A 15,834-nucleotide genomic window follows, 5' to 3' on the forward strand; every position below is an offset into this window, starting at 1 on the left:
CAACATCCCCACACTTCAATTACAGACCATATCTTCCACTTAAACGTGTTCAAATCTTTATTCTGTCCTTTCTTTCTGTGATTGAAGTGCAAAAAAGCGGATCAGCCGATGAAGCCGTATCTGAAGGAGCATCTGCCCAAACGCCTTCACTTCGCCAGTAACATCCGTATAGAGCGAGCGCATCTCTACATGCAGCCCGGCTGGCAGGCAGCGCTGTGAGTTTGAGCTTTGAGACGCCACATCTGATGCTTGTCGTGCTTTAATGAGTGATGAGGTCTAAATTTAGGATTCATGTATTGCATATAAATAAATCATCCATTTGGATCATGCAGTTTTCACGTAAACTAACACACTTTTGTAATTCATATTTTTCACCATGCATATACAATAAATTAAATACACAATAACCAAGTTTTTATATTTATTTCTTTTAATCTCATACATTTTAACTATATTTTTTTTTCTCACAAAATATATTAATATAATATAAAATATAATTATTAAAATGATTAATCGTAATTAATTGGATACTAAATAAATACTAGAAATTCTTTTTTTTTTTTTAATCACTCGGCCTTCTCACTTTTTTTCTCTCCTACCTTGATCCACAGCCAACCAAATGAAATTAAATACTGCAAGGGCGGCTTCCACGGGTCAGATAACGTCTTCAAGAGCATGCAGGTCGGTGTTCCAAACGCTTTCATATTCAAGGCACGTGTCTTGCGTTAAAAATGTAAATAAATAAAAGAAATTGCACGCTCTTTATAGTGTTGCCGTAGCAGACGTTTCTTACCTTTGTGTCAAAATGTACAGTTCTAGACTTTTTATTTTGACATGATTACAAAGTGCACTTTTTTAGAAACATAAGTATTCAAAGTATACTTTTTATTACTTGTTTGATCTTTTGAAAAACATTTTTTCTTTTGAAGAAGAGTATGGTTGGCGGTTGCCAAACATCAGCTCTCTATTACTTCTCATGGCATTTTATACTCTTTCAGCTTGGCTTCCACATCATCAACATAACCCTCAACCGCAAAATTAAGCATTATCCCTTAAATCCAGAGAAAATATTTCTTAAATCGGTCGTAGACACCAGTAAACATTTCTATCTTCGGCTTCCGCTCGAGGCCCCGTTGAAAGGCTTCTGCGCTGCAGCGTAACGAGGTTTAGCAGACCAAGCATTTTGAGATTATACTAAATTCTTATTAAAGGATCTGAGTAAATTCCCATGAAGGGGACTACGATTCCTAGGGCCTTTCCACAAAAGCGGAGAAAAATCCAGACATGCCCTTTAAACGACCCGTTGAATATAGCTCCTGCATGGCAAATTCACACTTTCAGACTGGAAGGTGTTCAGGTTGCAGTTTTAAACGCAAGCTCAACCCATACTTTGGACTTTGACAGGCTCTTGTTTACGTCTGTGACGTGTGTGAGTTTCCAGCCATCTGCGCCCCCCGGTCTGTGTGGTTGTCTAGGAATGTCTAATGCATCTGGTAGGCTTTTTTTTTTAAAGGAACGCTTATGAGGCAACGGCCTAACTGTTTGAGGTAAAAAAAAATTGCACAAGCGAGTCGCAACCGCGGGGACGCTTATTGTGGCAAGAGCTTTGCTTTAGGCCGTCTTAATAAAGTGAAATCTCCCGTTAGGAGGAATGAAGATCATCTTCATCTTTGTGACTCTGTCAAGGAAATGAGATCGGTCCAGTTCCTAATGCTCAAACGTTTCAGCCAGGGGCGAGCGGAGTGTGTGTCTCTCTTCGACTGCACATCAAAATAAGTGCTTTTAGTTATTTTTAACCGTGGTCTGTGTTTTTTGGAGCTGTCGTGGGTGTTTTGTTGTCGTATCCGGGGGGGGCCCCAAATAGCACACGGACAGTAAAGCGGCGCTTAAAGATGACTAATTTTCACCACAGTAGATAACAAAATCTTAACAAATATATTAAACCTTCTCTCAAATGACCAGAGCTTTTAACAATTGAAACAAACTTGAAGACAGCCAAGTGGTGTGATTTAATGAATGAAATGTAACTGTTCGCAGGCTATTTTTATTGGATATGGACCAGGTATGCATTCTAAGACGAATGTGCTCCCTTTTGAGAACATTGAAGTCTACAACCTCCTATGTGGTAAGTTGTTTTTTTTTTTTTTTGCAAGGTATCATGAAAGTTTGAAGTTTTGAGTTCCTTCAATCATAGAAACGTTCTTGAAGTTTTTGGTACTATGCCTCTTTATGTGTGCCAAATGTATAACACTTATTGTCAATTGGAAATTTATATTAAATTCAGTTATCTGTTTCTTTAAGTGACTTAAGTACTGAAGAAAATAAAAATTCGTGTTTTGATTTTATTATCTTTGGCTCAAACATACAGCTGAATTGATTATATCTATAGTACACAAAAATAAAATGTACCTTCTACTGAAACACGTATGCCATATTTGTGAATACGTTTGAAAAACTTTTATTACAATGAAACAATTAAGTTTAAATGTGATATCAAATAAGATGCTTCCATTAAAATGACTGTATAATCAAGAATCATAGTCATGAAAGTGTGCTCTTAAGTGGCCAATTTAATAATATTACATTTTGTGCAAGTACAGTCATTTAAAATCTCATCCTTGTCCTAAATGTGCAGGTGATTGCAGCAATGTACTGTTTGATCTCTTCATCTTTAATTTGCAAGTGCATAATGGGAAAATTAAATTATGATGTTTGTTCACGCATCCTTCAGCACTCATAAAAGTTTCTAAGTCTAGCAAAACACTGTACAGTATACTAACGCCACATGCTCAGCCCTCACATAAGAATGTGAGATCTTGAGCTCGTATTGGTTGAAATCCAAGAAAAGTCTTGTGGGAAATTGTGCAGAACTATGAGAGTCTTTTTATTATTTTTTTCCATCACTATCTTCGTCATTCACAATCACTGCCAAGGACTTAATGACCTACTTCGAAACAAAGTGGCCATCATTGGCAGCTTATTGTCTGACACCACTGTTGGGAAGTTACATACTTAGTGACGCCGCTAAATTATCTACATTTTCCAGTAGGTGGCAAAAACCCCTAAATCCTTGGCTTTACAGTTAAAAATTATAATGGTAATCCATTCTTGTTGTAGAAACGAGGAATTCATTTTAGTGAGTCACTTTGTCAAACGAACCTATTCAGAACTGATTCACCCAAGATTTTACGTCATTGTTTTGGCAGCCATCCCAGCTACCGCATGATTGCGAGTGTGAACAATAAACAAGAAATCTTGGTTACTTTATTTACTGTCTGTTCCTGTGGAGCCCCAAGGGAACATGGTGATGGAAATATCTCTTTAAAACCTCTTTAATTTTGTAAACAAAGCCAAAACTTAATTAACTTGTGTCCAAGCAACCTGCGGTATTAATCTTTCCGTGCTGAATTCTGTCTCATGTTTGATTGTGTTCAGATGTGTTTTTAATTATCATTATCTCCCCTTTATAAGTTCCATTCAGTTCAGTGTTTCTTCGTCCAGTCTCGTCTGTGTGAGTGTGTGTTTGCTGCCCTGCTTGTTGGAAACACTATGTATGGAAGACATCTTCATCTTCATGCATTTATTCCCTCACCGCAACGTGACCAGCCTGATCTCATGTGAATACGTAACATTTCATGAATGCGTAAAATACGAATCGCACAACAGGTGGAAATGTTACCATTTCACAATAAGTAAACAGTTTAATAATGCAGTTGCAAACAAGGTCATTGATATGACGACTTAAAACAACAAAAATCAAATGAATGCCAATTTAATGAATAATTTCAATATTCGTAAGGATCCTTTTTTTAGGCATAGCCAGTACGACAGTTTTGCGTAAATGTTTAAATGCTAAAAAAAGTAAGTATTTGTATGTTTAGATGCTAAAATACGTTAGTTTTGTGTGTTTTAGTGCCTGTAAAGATGTAATTAATTTACGTTTTATAACACAACATTTTACGTAAAATGCATACGTATTATCATGAGATCACGTTACAGCGACCAATCAGAATCAAGGAATGGAACAAACCGTTTTATAAAGTTTTATTTTTATTTATGTTAATGCTGCTGTTCAGTAGTGTAAAACTGACCTGTTGAAGCTATTAAATGAATAGTTCACCCAAAAAATTTATTCTGGCTCTTCCAATCTTGGTAATGCTGGTGGGTAGAGACCATTATTTTAAAGCTTATAAATTGTATATATCTGTCATAAAACTAACCTCTATGCCTCTGGGGGATTAACACATGTCTTCTGAAGCAGATCGATGGGTTTTTGGAACAAAAATATACCGGCATCCATTTGTCTATTCTCTTCTGAGCTTACCTTACGAATGTGACATACGTGGAGTCATAGATCAGCCAAGAAGAACTCGACTTTCTCTCGAACGAGCATACAGACATTGCCAGAAGTCAGATTTGAGTTACAATTTTACAAAAACCCATCGGCCTGCTTCAGAAGACACATATTAACCCCCCGGATATGTTAGTTTTACGATAAGGTTTATGGAACTTTACAATAATGGCCACTATTCACCATCATTACAAAGCTTCGAAGTTTTAAAAACTCTGAAAGTTATACACACCTAGGATAGCTTGGGGTAATTTTCACTTTTGGGTGAACTATTCCTTTAATGTAAATTAAATCTTTTTTTTTATATTGTGACTAAAAAGGACAGGGACAGTTCAAATGATTGAATGATGACATTCTGATAACAAAAAAAATACCTAACTAATTTTTAAAGTGTAGCTTGGCTAGATGAACTTGATGACCTGTAAATTATGACCAACTTGTAACTTGATAGGATTTAATTTTAAAGCTTCCCAACATTGTTACATAATGTCTGGTTTTCTCACCCAGTCTTGTTTTCAGTAAGCATCCCGACTGGGTATTTAGGACTACAAACAGTACCCGTCACTGGGATGTTTAACAGGATTTCCTACTCTTTTAGGCCTGATGTTAGTGTGACGCTCCACTCAGAAATGAAAAGTCGGTCATTTTCTCATCCTCGTGCCATTTATTCATGACTTTCTTTGTTCTGTTAAATCCGCACACAACATTTTTGAAGAATGTTGATAACCAAGCAGTTTTGGTTCCCATTGACATCAGTTGCATAATATGTGTCCATGAAATGAAAGTCAATGGAAACATAGTTATTTCCTATCACTTACTTATCTAGTTGGTTGATTACATCAATACTTGCCATTTTTGTATTACAGGTTTTCTGAAATATAAAGCTTAAATATGCAATTGAATAATTATGTAGTGAAATATGCACTAATTTTCATATATTTCTAGAGCAAAGTCAGTCAAATTTGCCACTTCAAAAAATACTTGAAACAGACAGAAAATGTATTGCAGTTGAAATCTATTGACACAAATACACAAAGTTCTATAAAAGAAACCCTTAACAGTGTCTTTTGGACGTTTTCTTTCCACTAATCTGAAAAAACACTTTATGAAAAATCAAAAAGCCCAAAATGTAAAATTTGACAGGTACATTGCCTTCGTTGTCTTCCCATAAAGCGTATCTTAACATAAAGACTGTTCTTACCAATAGCATGGTTTTTGCATTGTATTTACAGTACAATCTTCTTAAAATGCCATGTTCCTCTGTCTACGTCTCTTTAGATTTGCTGGGTATTCCTCCTGCCCCCAATAACGGCACCCATGGCAGTTTAAACCACCTGCTGAGGAACCCACCCCACCAGCCGGTGTACCCCGCAGAGCGCTCGGCAGCGTCGACATGCACCCATGTGAGGAGCGGCGTACGGGACCCCCGCGGCTGCACCTGTGACTCCCTCACTGACGCGGAGGTCAGTGCCTTTAAAGTAGTAACAGCAGAAAATATTTTGGGAACACTTTCTAGCAGTTTCTGTGATTTATGTTACACTGATTCAGGTAAGTAAATTTTGCTTTTTTTATTCGGAAACTATGGACCTGCAAATTATATTTTATGCGAAAAGGAATAAGAGTGATCCGTCTTACTCCCATCTAGTGTTCATTTCAACCGAGTTTTGCAGAAATGTAGTTAGATGCGTGTATTTCCACTAAACCTATGTTGCACTTTAGTATATGGAAAGATTCTCACTATTAACTAGTTCCTTTATTAGCGTGCCTGTTATTAATGTACTGTATTATTTTATGATGTTTATACACATATTCCGCTTGACCATATTCTACATCCCTTATCCTACCCAATACCTAAACTTAACAACTTTTAACTAATAATAAGCAGCAAATTAAGAACTTATTGAGGCAAAAGTTGGAGTTAATGATTGGACCTAAAAATAAAGTTGGTGTATTTCTTAAAAAAAAGTCTATTGTTTGGCCTAGATAACCTGGAATATTTCTATTTTTTACCAATTGGGGCAAGTTTTAAATTGAGAATTGTGACTAGTTAGCTTTGTTTTATACATCGAGAAACACTTCGTTTTAGAAGTAGGGGTCAGGTCAGTTGCTGAGAAATGTCTAAATGGTAAATTAAATTATTGGTGTTGTTTCAATTAAAAACCATAGACCAGCATATGACATCTTCGCAGTATTATTAGTTGAAAAGGAAAAAGGTGACCCACGAATCCATACGTGACGAATTGTGGTTAGTGATACAGATCCATCTGTCGCTTAAGATTTAGCGCAGATGCCAACAAGGACAGATTATATGACATGCCCTTGAGATGAAAGAAAATAAGAGACTACACTGAGGAGCATGAGATCACAAAAACATCACAATTCTATTGTTAATGCAATTTTACTTTCCTCTTTCGCCCTGTACAGTTTCAAAACTAATAAGCACTAATTTGTACTTTTAAGTGCTGAATGTATCATACTAGTATGTACCATTCAAGGGTAAATAATGTACTATAATTTACTGCCCCAGTCAGTTTTATACCTTGAGTGTGTATGCCATGTATATTATTTATGGATTAATGCAGGTCATGATATTACAGATAGATTGCAAATTTTGAGCATGCTTCATTTGACTTGTTGTGAGCCAAGAGTAGTTCCCCTCAGAGACCAAGCTTAAGTTTGAAATCAAATGTCTGCCGTGTGTTATGGTGTAATCCTGAGTGTCTTTGAACTGGCTGTTATTAGATGACTCACAGGATGAATTTCCTCGCGGTTCCACCCAAGGTTTCCTACTTACTCTAGAGTTTTTCCTTGCTATTGTTGCTTTGTGTTCATAACAGGGGATTTATGTAGTGAAGCCCGTCACTGTGCAAAGGATATTCAGTTGCAACCAAGAACTGCATGTCTGAAAGTCTTGGAAAGCCAATTACATTACGTTGTTCATATCACAATACTGAAAAACAAGTGGATGGAGTGTCAGAATGTTATTCAAACGTGATTCAAAGGGGGGTTTGCCCTTTAGCGTTGGTCTTGTAGTTAATGTTGCAGAATGTATTACAGTCTGTATCTCCAAGGGATTTCTTTGAGTTATGATTGTTGTTTGTGTGTCTCTATGATGATCCACATCACATATTCATTTTTGGCTTTGTGGTGTTGTCTGGATTTCTTTATTTTTTCCTGTGGTTTGTCACAATCAGTTTTTTTTAGTTTTTGAAAGGGAAGTGAGTCAAGCCACTTGTACTTAACTGTTACAAATGATTTAATGTCTCCAATGTACACTGTATTGGGGTCCGGAAATTGGTTTTAAAAATTACAAACATTTTTATTATACAACTATTCAATAATTTGCAGTGTGTATATATGTATGTATATATATATATATATATATATATATATATATATATATATATATATATATATATATATATATATATATATATATATATATATATATATATATATATATATATAAATATCCATATTCCAGTTTTTGACTACTGTGTCTGTGTGTGTATAAATTATATAGCTTTTGCTTTTCTTTTTAACTTTATATTTATCAATGAGTACCGAAAAGGTATTTATTTTAGAGTAATGACTGCTAAGAATTCAAGTTTAATTCACAGGAATAAATTACAATTGTAAAAATAAATTATGGAAATTTAATAAATAAAAATTGTATTTCAGAATAGAGCTAGAATAGAGAATTTTTTTCAGCAAGTAAAAGACAAATAAACAAGAAACATTTTTCAAAAACATCACTGAATCTTATTGAGGCCAAACTTATTTATGTATCGGAATTTTTATTTTGCTACTTTTTTTTAATTCATTTCTTATTTCACGTTTTTTGCTTATTTTAATATAAATGTATATGTAAAATAATAAATTTCCCGAAACTTTTCCAGGTCCACCGCCTGAACCTGCGTCTCATCGACTCAAACTCAAGTGAGTGAACTGTTTGTCCGGAATAGCTCGCGGTTTCTGAAGCTTTTCAGTTCAGTCACCCTTCGTTCATCTTTTTATAGGCTCTTACGTGAAGGCTGTTCATCTTCCTTACGGAATCCCGCGTGTTCTTCAGGAGCAGTCGGATTACTGTATACTTCACCACACTGCGTACGTCAGCGGATACAGCAGAAACATCCTCATGCCCCTTTGGGTCTCGTACTCGTTGAATGCAACGGTAAGGCTACCCTTAAGACCCCATGGTATTACTTAATGAACACTTTGTGGCCGTATTCCTACTTGTACTGCTAGTCAAAGGCGGAGTGAATAATTGTGGAGTAGCATTTTAATTACTCGAGTCAAGACGAGTCATGTAGAGCATCCTCCAAAAAGAGACTGTTATGAATTAATAGTATTTTTATTTAAAGTGAATATTAGCTATTACAACTGACTGTAACGTCATGGGGTCTTTAAAGTGGGGTTTATTGTAGACGAAACAATAGCTCATTTTAAACTGTTACAACGTTGCGCTGCAGGGGTTTTCATTAGATATTTTCCTGTGATTATTTTCTGAAGATGTCCTGAGGGATTGAAATGAGTTACACCCCTTTTTAGTTATTATTTTTAGAGTGAAACTTGAAAAATCGCTTGTGAAAAAGATGTACACTTCAGCGTGCTTTTAAAAAGTAATGCTAGTGTACATTATGTGAATAATATATAAGTACAGTAAATAATATATAAGCGCAAATATAGTAGTGTTAGTCAGCAGCACATATTTTTAAAGCTTTGAAGATTTTATTAAACAATGATTTAAAATGTACTTTAAAACCTTTTAAGTTTTTAAAAGGGTCTCAAAGGGTCTTGCGTATTTTTTTTTTTTTTTTTTTACGTACAATTTATTATATAATTAATATAATTAGGCACACTTCTTTTTCACAAGGCGAGGAACCGCTAGTGAAATTAGATGAGATTAAGTGCAATTAAACGCACATTTGATAAATTTGTAACGCCGGTCAAAACAGGAAGGTGTACATGTGCAGAGGATTTAATGGTGATGCTCGGTGAGGTCAGGAAAGATGACAGACGGCCTCGCTCTCCACCCTTCAGCATGTGCTGCTCATTTTGTGGGCCGACCGCGGAGTAAATCAGTCTCTAGCAGCATCGTCATCATCACACTCGCTAACCCTCGAAACAGCGAGACGGTGACAAACTGCTCATCGAGCGTTTCCTCGCCTTCATGCAGTGAGCGTTTAATATTCTGAGATCTAGAGATCATTCACTCCGCCGTATGTATTTAGAAATGTGTATTTCTACATGATACAAAAAAATTAGTTTTTGAATTCTTTTCGTTAAAGGATATTAAAAGCATGCTTCAGTTTTGACCCAAACTATTAAGTCCAAAGTATACAGGTTTTTTTTTTTTCCCCCCCATAATCAAATACATAGTCTTTGTAGACTTCATTTGATATTGTTTGCAAACGCATCTAATCAACACACGAGCACTAGAACTAGTACTGTACTGGGATTCCCGCAACGTCTTTTCTGTTCTTATAATTCAACTAATACGATATGCCAATCATCTACTAGTCACATGTTTTCAGTGCAGAGTTCATCAAACGTGAACTCTGGAACGCAGGGAAATTCTCATTAGCTTGTGTTTTCTGTTTCCTGCATTCGCAATGCGTATGGATGGACATATAGAACGAAAAGCGAAATGCTGCCGTCTCTTTAGCAGTTCAAAGTATACTGCGTTTCATACTGTAGCATGTGCGAACGAAGTTGGTCACGTAAGCGCTAGATACTTCCTTATCGGTTTCTTTGTGAACGTAAACACACAAAAACAGAAGTATACTCTGGGCTTCAAGCTGCTTTAAAGATGTCCAGCATATTTTGAGCACTATATATAAGTTTTCTGATGGCATACGAAGAAATTAAATTTTTTTAAAAATACTATAAATGGAAAAATGGTTACAGTTTTAGCCTATTTCCTAAATAATGTTTGGAAATAGGCTCATTCTCCAACTGCCAATGAGTTGAGTTTTTCTGTGTTTGAATCCATTCAGCCCATAGCACTTTTAGCATAGCTTAGCATAGATCATTAAATCCGATTAGACCAGTAGCATCGTGTTTAAAAAAGACCAAAGAGTTTCAATGTTTTTCTTTATTTTTTAAAACTTGACTCCTCTGTAGATTTATTTCGTGTACTAAGACTGGCGAAAAAATATCCAAACTCTTTGGTCGTTTTTGAACACGATGCTGTGTTCATTCTGTAGCATATGATTTTTTTATTTATAGGTACAGAAAGCCACGGAGCAACTTTTCGGCATTGCACCAAGCAAAAAATAAATCAAAATCATAACAAAAAGTAAAGATCAAGCACCTAACAAGGTCTCCACGCATTAATTTGATTTGTTGTCCCCTGTGGCATAAACGGATATGACGTTTTTGTGGGCGTTCCCAGCAATGCCCACCAAGTCAATGGTGCCAGTGCATATATAGTATTTTTCCCCATGGAAAAACACGTTGTCAGGGTCAGTAGATAATTATAGAATCGTTTATTTTATGTGAACTAAATGAAATCATCCGTATTCTCTAATTTTCTTTATACTTAAAACAACTTGAGGCTGTGAAATGATGATGAATGTAACCACAGCTGGAACTCTTCAGGCTTCAAGCCTGATCTTGTTTCACGTGGGAGTAACTTTAAGAAATAAATATCATGACTTCACTACCTTGAAGTACTATCAAATCATCCCATGCCAGAGTGTTTAAAAGTCTGATTGCGAAGCGTGTATTTTAAGCACGATTAAGTCAAGATTGGAGACGTGTTTCGTAAAAAGCGAACTGACCTTTCTCTTGAAGCTCAAAAGTATATTTACTGTGGGGAAATCTCTGTGAAGTGGCGAACGCTGAGAATATTAAGAGTCCTGTCGTGCGCTTGATGAGTGTTTAAACGCAAAGCGCTGTTTCCTCCGATCGTTGACTTTCTTTCTTCTCTTTGTCAAACAAAAGGTGAGCGTCCAGCCCTCGGCAGACACATGTGTGCGTGCAGATGTGCGTGTTCAGGCCAGTGCCAGACAGTCCTGCTCGTTCTACAAGAACAATTCCACTCTGACCTTTGGCCTCCTGCATCCACCCAGTGAGTCTGACAGGATACCTGTATTTACTTTAAAACCTTTACACAAAACCCATTATTCATTTCACTTTCTGACCTCTTTTACTTAAGGGAAAAAGTCCTAGATTTTATTTTTTTTTTTTTCTATTAAAATTGAATAAAGTGCATGATATGCCACATTCTGTAAATAAACCCATAAATGCAAATATGGTATATTGCTGTTAACATCTCGGAAATGTATTAGTTTGAAGTTGGTCAAGCTGTGAAGTTAGTCTCACAAAGGCTGCTATTATTTGATCAAAAATGTAGTATGAACTGAAATTTAGCGAAATGCTGTTATGATTTGAAAGAACCGCTTTATATTGTTATCATCAATGTTGAAAACTGAAACGGAAATCATACTTTATTTTTTCAAATTCTTTAAAATTCAACTGAACAACACTATTCAAAATGATAGAAGCCTCTTTCCGCCACTGAATAATAAAAAAAGGTTATTGTGACTTTTTGTCTTACAGTTCAGATTTATTCTGACTCTGACTCAGATTTCTGACTTTATAACAATCCTGATATAAGTTTGTGATATTGTGATGCACAATTCTGACCTTTTTTTGGAATTGCGAGTTTATGTCTTGCAGTTCGGTGAGATATAAAGTCCAATTTCGAGGGCAAAAAAAACGTTTTAACTTTTATATCTAACTATTGTGATATGTCTATCAAACATGCAGTTGCAAGAAAAAGAATCAGGTTTGTGAGATAAAATGTCATAATTACATTTTATTTTTTATTCAGTGGCCAAAACGGGCTTCCATATGAAATATACATCTTTTGTAACAATACAAAATTCTTACTGTCACTTTCGATCGATTTAATGCGTCCTTGTTTAGCGGCCATTGTACAAAAATTGCGAACCGCTCAATTCTACAGTTCGGCCAATCAGTGTATCCAGAGATCTGTGTAATGAAAGGGTTGCGTTTCCTCTGCTATATTGGTAGCATTTTGTACAACAGGACCCTTAATGATTTCTTTCTCCTTCAGACTTCAGTCCTACAGGAACTGAGCCAGACTCCTTAATTACAAGCAACATGGTGCCCATGTTTCCTGCTTTCAAAGGTAAGCCATGTTTTACATTCAGCTTATTACATAGACTGCAGGGAGACAAAACCTGGCAACTGGGATCAAAATTAGTTGTTGTTTTTTTTGCGTGTGTGTTATGTCATATACACTTTGCATGTTTGTTCTGGAAAGAACTGCACGACGTCTTTATTCTGACTGCCAATGCGAATAGATTTGATGTTTACTTGTAAACTTGGAAAGCAGCTGGAAAGTCAACGCTGGAATGAATCCCCAAATCAAGATTGTATGCATAATGAGCTTTAAATTAGTTCAGATTTATTTGGTCGTAGGGATTCAAGCATAGAGTGGTAAGAAACATTATGGTCATTATGATTTAGTTGATATATTTGTGCAAAAAAAACTGTTCGGTTCAATTAGATGTACAACCTTTGATGTCAACAATAGAAAAAAAAAACATGGTTCTGAAGTGCCGTTGTCAATAATAAACTAAATACCAAACTTTGTATTCAGAATCGGTTCCACATGCCAGTAAACATTGCCTGTTTTCAATAAAAGGCTGTATTTCTGCACTCCAGCTCAGAATGCACAGCTTTCTCTTTGGAAAAGTGTAATGGAATGGCTCTAGAACTAATGCAGAAATACTTTGCCCAACATAATGTCTGATGATATACATTCACTTTAAAGGGGTCTCTAAAACTTTGAAGGGTCACTGTCCAGCAGAGCCCAGCTCCAACCCTAATCAAACGCACGTGAACCAGCTAAGCAAGGTCTTACTAAGCACCCTAGAAACTTCTAGACAGGTGTGTTGAGGCGAGTTGAAGCTAAACTCTACAGTAGAGTGGCCCTTTGACTTTAGGCAAGTAGAATGTTTCTATCGCTCCTACTTTGCATGAGAATTAAATCTGTTTTGCAAGAGTTTGCATAGACATGGGTGTGAAACTCGATCTGAAGTGCTGTGTCACTCTACAGATCTACACTAAACTACTCAATCATATTCAAAGTAAATGAGACTATATATGAGAAAGCTGTGCTCTGGTTTAATAAGGATATGCAACACTCCCTGAAAAGGTAAATGTTCTCTAGTTAATGCTGCCCTATTATTAGAATCAGTTGATCACCGCTGAATCGAGGCCAGCAAGCATTTATACCAAAATCAAAGAAAGAGTCCCGCAGGAACGCTTGACCTGCCAAAAAACACTTAGGACTGCCCAAAGAACGGCAGCTTTCTCAGAGTAATTTCATGGCTCTGTTATCCGAGTGAGACAGAAATGGGCTTGATGAGAGTGTTTTGTGTTTATCGGAGTCCGTAGACGAACATAAAATTAGCATCTCGTGATACTTCATATAGGATCTTACGTTTCATTGATGTCAGCATGAAACATTAGCATATTGCAATTGAATTTTTGCGTTGGTCTGAATGAAGCGCTAGGTGCTTCTTTTGAAGCATTAAAAACTCCCAAACACCGCTTTAAATGAAATCGACCAAAAATGAATCGTTAAACAAATATGGTAAAAATAAACGCATATTATAATAAACAAGAAGGTCTTTTTGACCTTGCATGCATGTCAGCCTGTTTGGGACTCCCAAAAGCAAAATATGAATCTTTCAGAACCCATAACATAAATGTCAAATAGCTGAAATATTTCTATATTCTCAAGTTTTCGTGTTTCCCCCAGATTTATTTCCAGTAATTAAAAAAAGGCTTTCTGTTTTAGTTAACCATGCTAACTCCGTTTTAGGGAAATTCATAATTCACAGAGCAAAATTCATAAATAACATAAAACTACAAAGATGTTAATGGCTTTATAGAGCAGCAATGCATATTTTATCATTTTGGTTATGGCATCGTTGCAGACCCTCCTTGGAAAAGTGTTCCTGTTTTACTTTGAAAAGCCATGTCAACATTTCCATAAAACAACGAAAAAGCTTTGCGGCAGGTGGTCCTCACAAGTCACGACGAAGACCTGCTTTAGTAATAAAGCAGCACTGAGTCATGTATGCATGTGAATTAAATTAACATGTTTTGCTTCGACCTCAGAGACTCGTCAGTGGTAATTGCAACACCCGTGTATGGTAAACACTTTCTTCACTCTGTGTTGTGAAACTATTTAGATCAAAGTGAAAATTACTCATCTCATTCCCCAAACTAACTCCACAAACATCACGTACGTGTAGAGCATTAAGATTCCATTAGAAATCAATCCGTGTTTCAAAACACATTCATCTGTCGTCGGCCGATTGTAGAAGTAGCGTCTATTTTTTAATACATTGGACCTATTATTCATAAGAATCCAAAAACTCATCGTTCATTGGGATCTTTTTCTGGTTCTTTTGCAACCTCTTGTTTGGTTTCAGCCACTTAATAAACAAGGTGCAAATTAAGCATTTTAAATACAGTAATTATGCATAAACGGAATTATGGACAGCAGTCTACATTGTGATTATGTCCTGAATGTTGCCATCACTGTTTTACATAATTTGCTCTTATCATGTTACATAAACCTCTCCTGTACTGTTATTTTTCTGCTATTGATATACTTTTGTAGTAATGTTAATAATAACACCACTGTGTGTGTTCTGTGGCTCTTACGCCTTTCAAGTTTGTTGGTAGCGTCACATTTGTTCATGTCTTTATGACAGATGTCTGGAATCGCTTTCACGATGTTCTGCTTGTCAAGTATTCGCAAAAGCTGAACGGAGTCAACGTTGTGAGCGGACCAATATTCGACAACGACTTTGACGGGAACTATGACTTTATGAACAAGGGAACCCCGTAAGTTCGCAAAACGACGCAGCGCGTGGAAGATTTCCTTTTTATATATATATAACGGACAGCGTTATGAAAATATTCCAGGCTATATATATATATTTATATAAGATCTTTAATTTTACATTTTTAAAATATACTGTGGTCGGTCACTTTACATGTAGGTCAGATGGTGCTTTCAGGATGACAAGAACGTGGACCATATCTGGTCTAACATATGAATATATGAGAAAAAAATATTCCATTAGGTCAAATGCACCTTTACCTACTAGGAGTTCACATACTGCCCACTAGTGGCCGAACAATGCTAAAAATGTATTCTACTAAACGCATTAGACTGAATTCTTCCCTCATATAGACGATCCTCTTCTGCTTTCAGGAACGGGGCTCCCATCCCAACGCATTTTTTTGTGATTCTTACAAGTTGTAAGAACTCGTCCCTTTCCATCCGACAGTGCGACGGTCCTCTAGATGCCGTGTCGTTCATTCTTCCTCATCGAGCTGATCGTCTGGAAACGTGTCATGTACGTAATATTAACAGCAACCGTAAGATTGTACAGAGGAAGTAGTGTGTCAGGCAACTTGTTAAC

General features: G+C 36.3%; 1 protein-coding gene across 1 annotated transcript in view; it reads left to right on the forward strand.

Moving 5' to 3' along the window:
* The window catches only part of LOC122324475 (ectonucleotide pyrophosphatase/phosphodiesterase family member 1-like), a 34,829-nt gene that overhangs the window by 17,775 nt on the left and 1,220 nt on the right, over positions 1 to 15,834 (forward strand). Inside the window, exons 15-24 of the mRNA XM_043218901.1 lie at positions 88 to 215; positions 612 to 681; positions 2,038 to 2,125; positions 5,630 to 5,814; positions 8,251 to 8,290; positions 8,371 to 8,525; positions 11,300 to 11,426; positions 12,438 to 12,512; positions 15,118 to 15,250; positions 15,624 to 15,768. Of these exons, the coding sequence (XP_043074836.1) occupies positions 88 to 215; positions 612 to 681; positions 2,038 to 2,125; positions 5,630 to 5,814; positions 8,251 to 8,290; positions 8,371 to 8,525; positions 11,300 to 11,426; positions 12,438 to 12,512; positions 15,118 to 15,250; positions 15,624 to 15,768 (1,146 nt within the window). The remainder of the gene's footprint in view (positions 1 to 87; positions 216 to 611; positions 682 to 2,037; positions 2,126 to 5,629; positions 5,815 to 8,250; positions 8,291 to 8,370; positions 8,526 to 11,299; positions 11,427 to 12,437; positions 12,513 to 15,117; positions 15,251 to 15,623; positions 15,769 to 15,834) is intronic.

Source organism: Puntigrus tetrazona, chromosome 20 (genome assembly GCF_018831695.1).
Source record: "Puntigrus tetrazona isolate hp1 chromosome 20, ASM1883169v1, whole genome shotgun sequence".
NCBI lineage: Eukaryota > Metazoa > Chordata > Actinopteri > Cypriniformes > Cyprinidae > Puntigrus > Puntigrus tetrazona.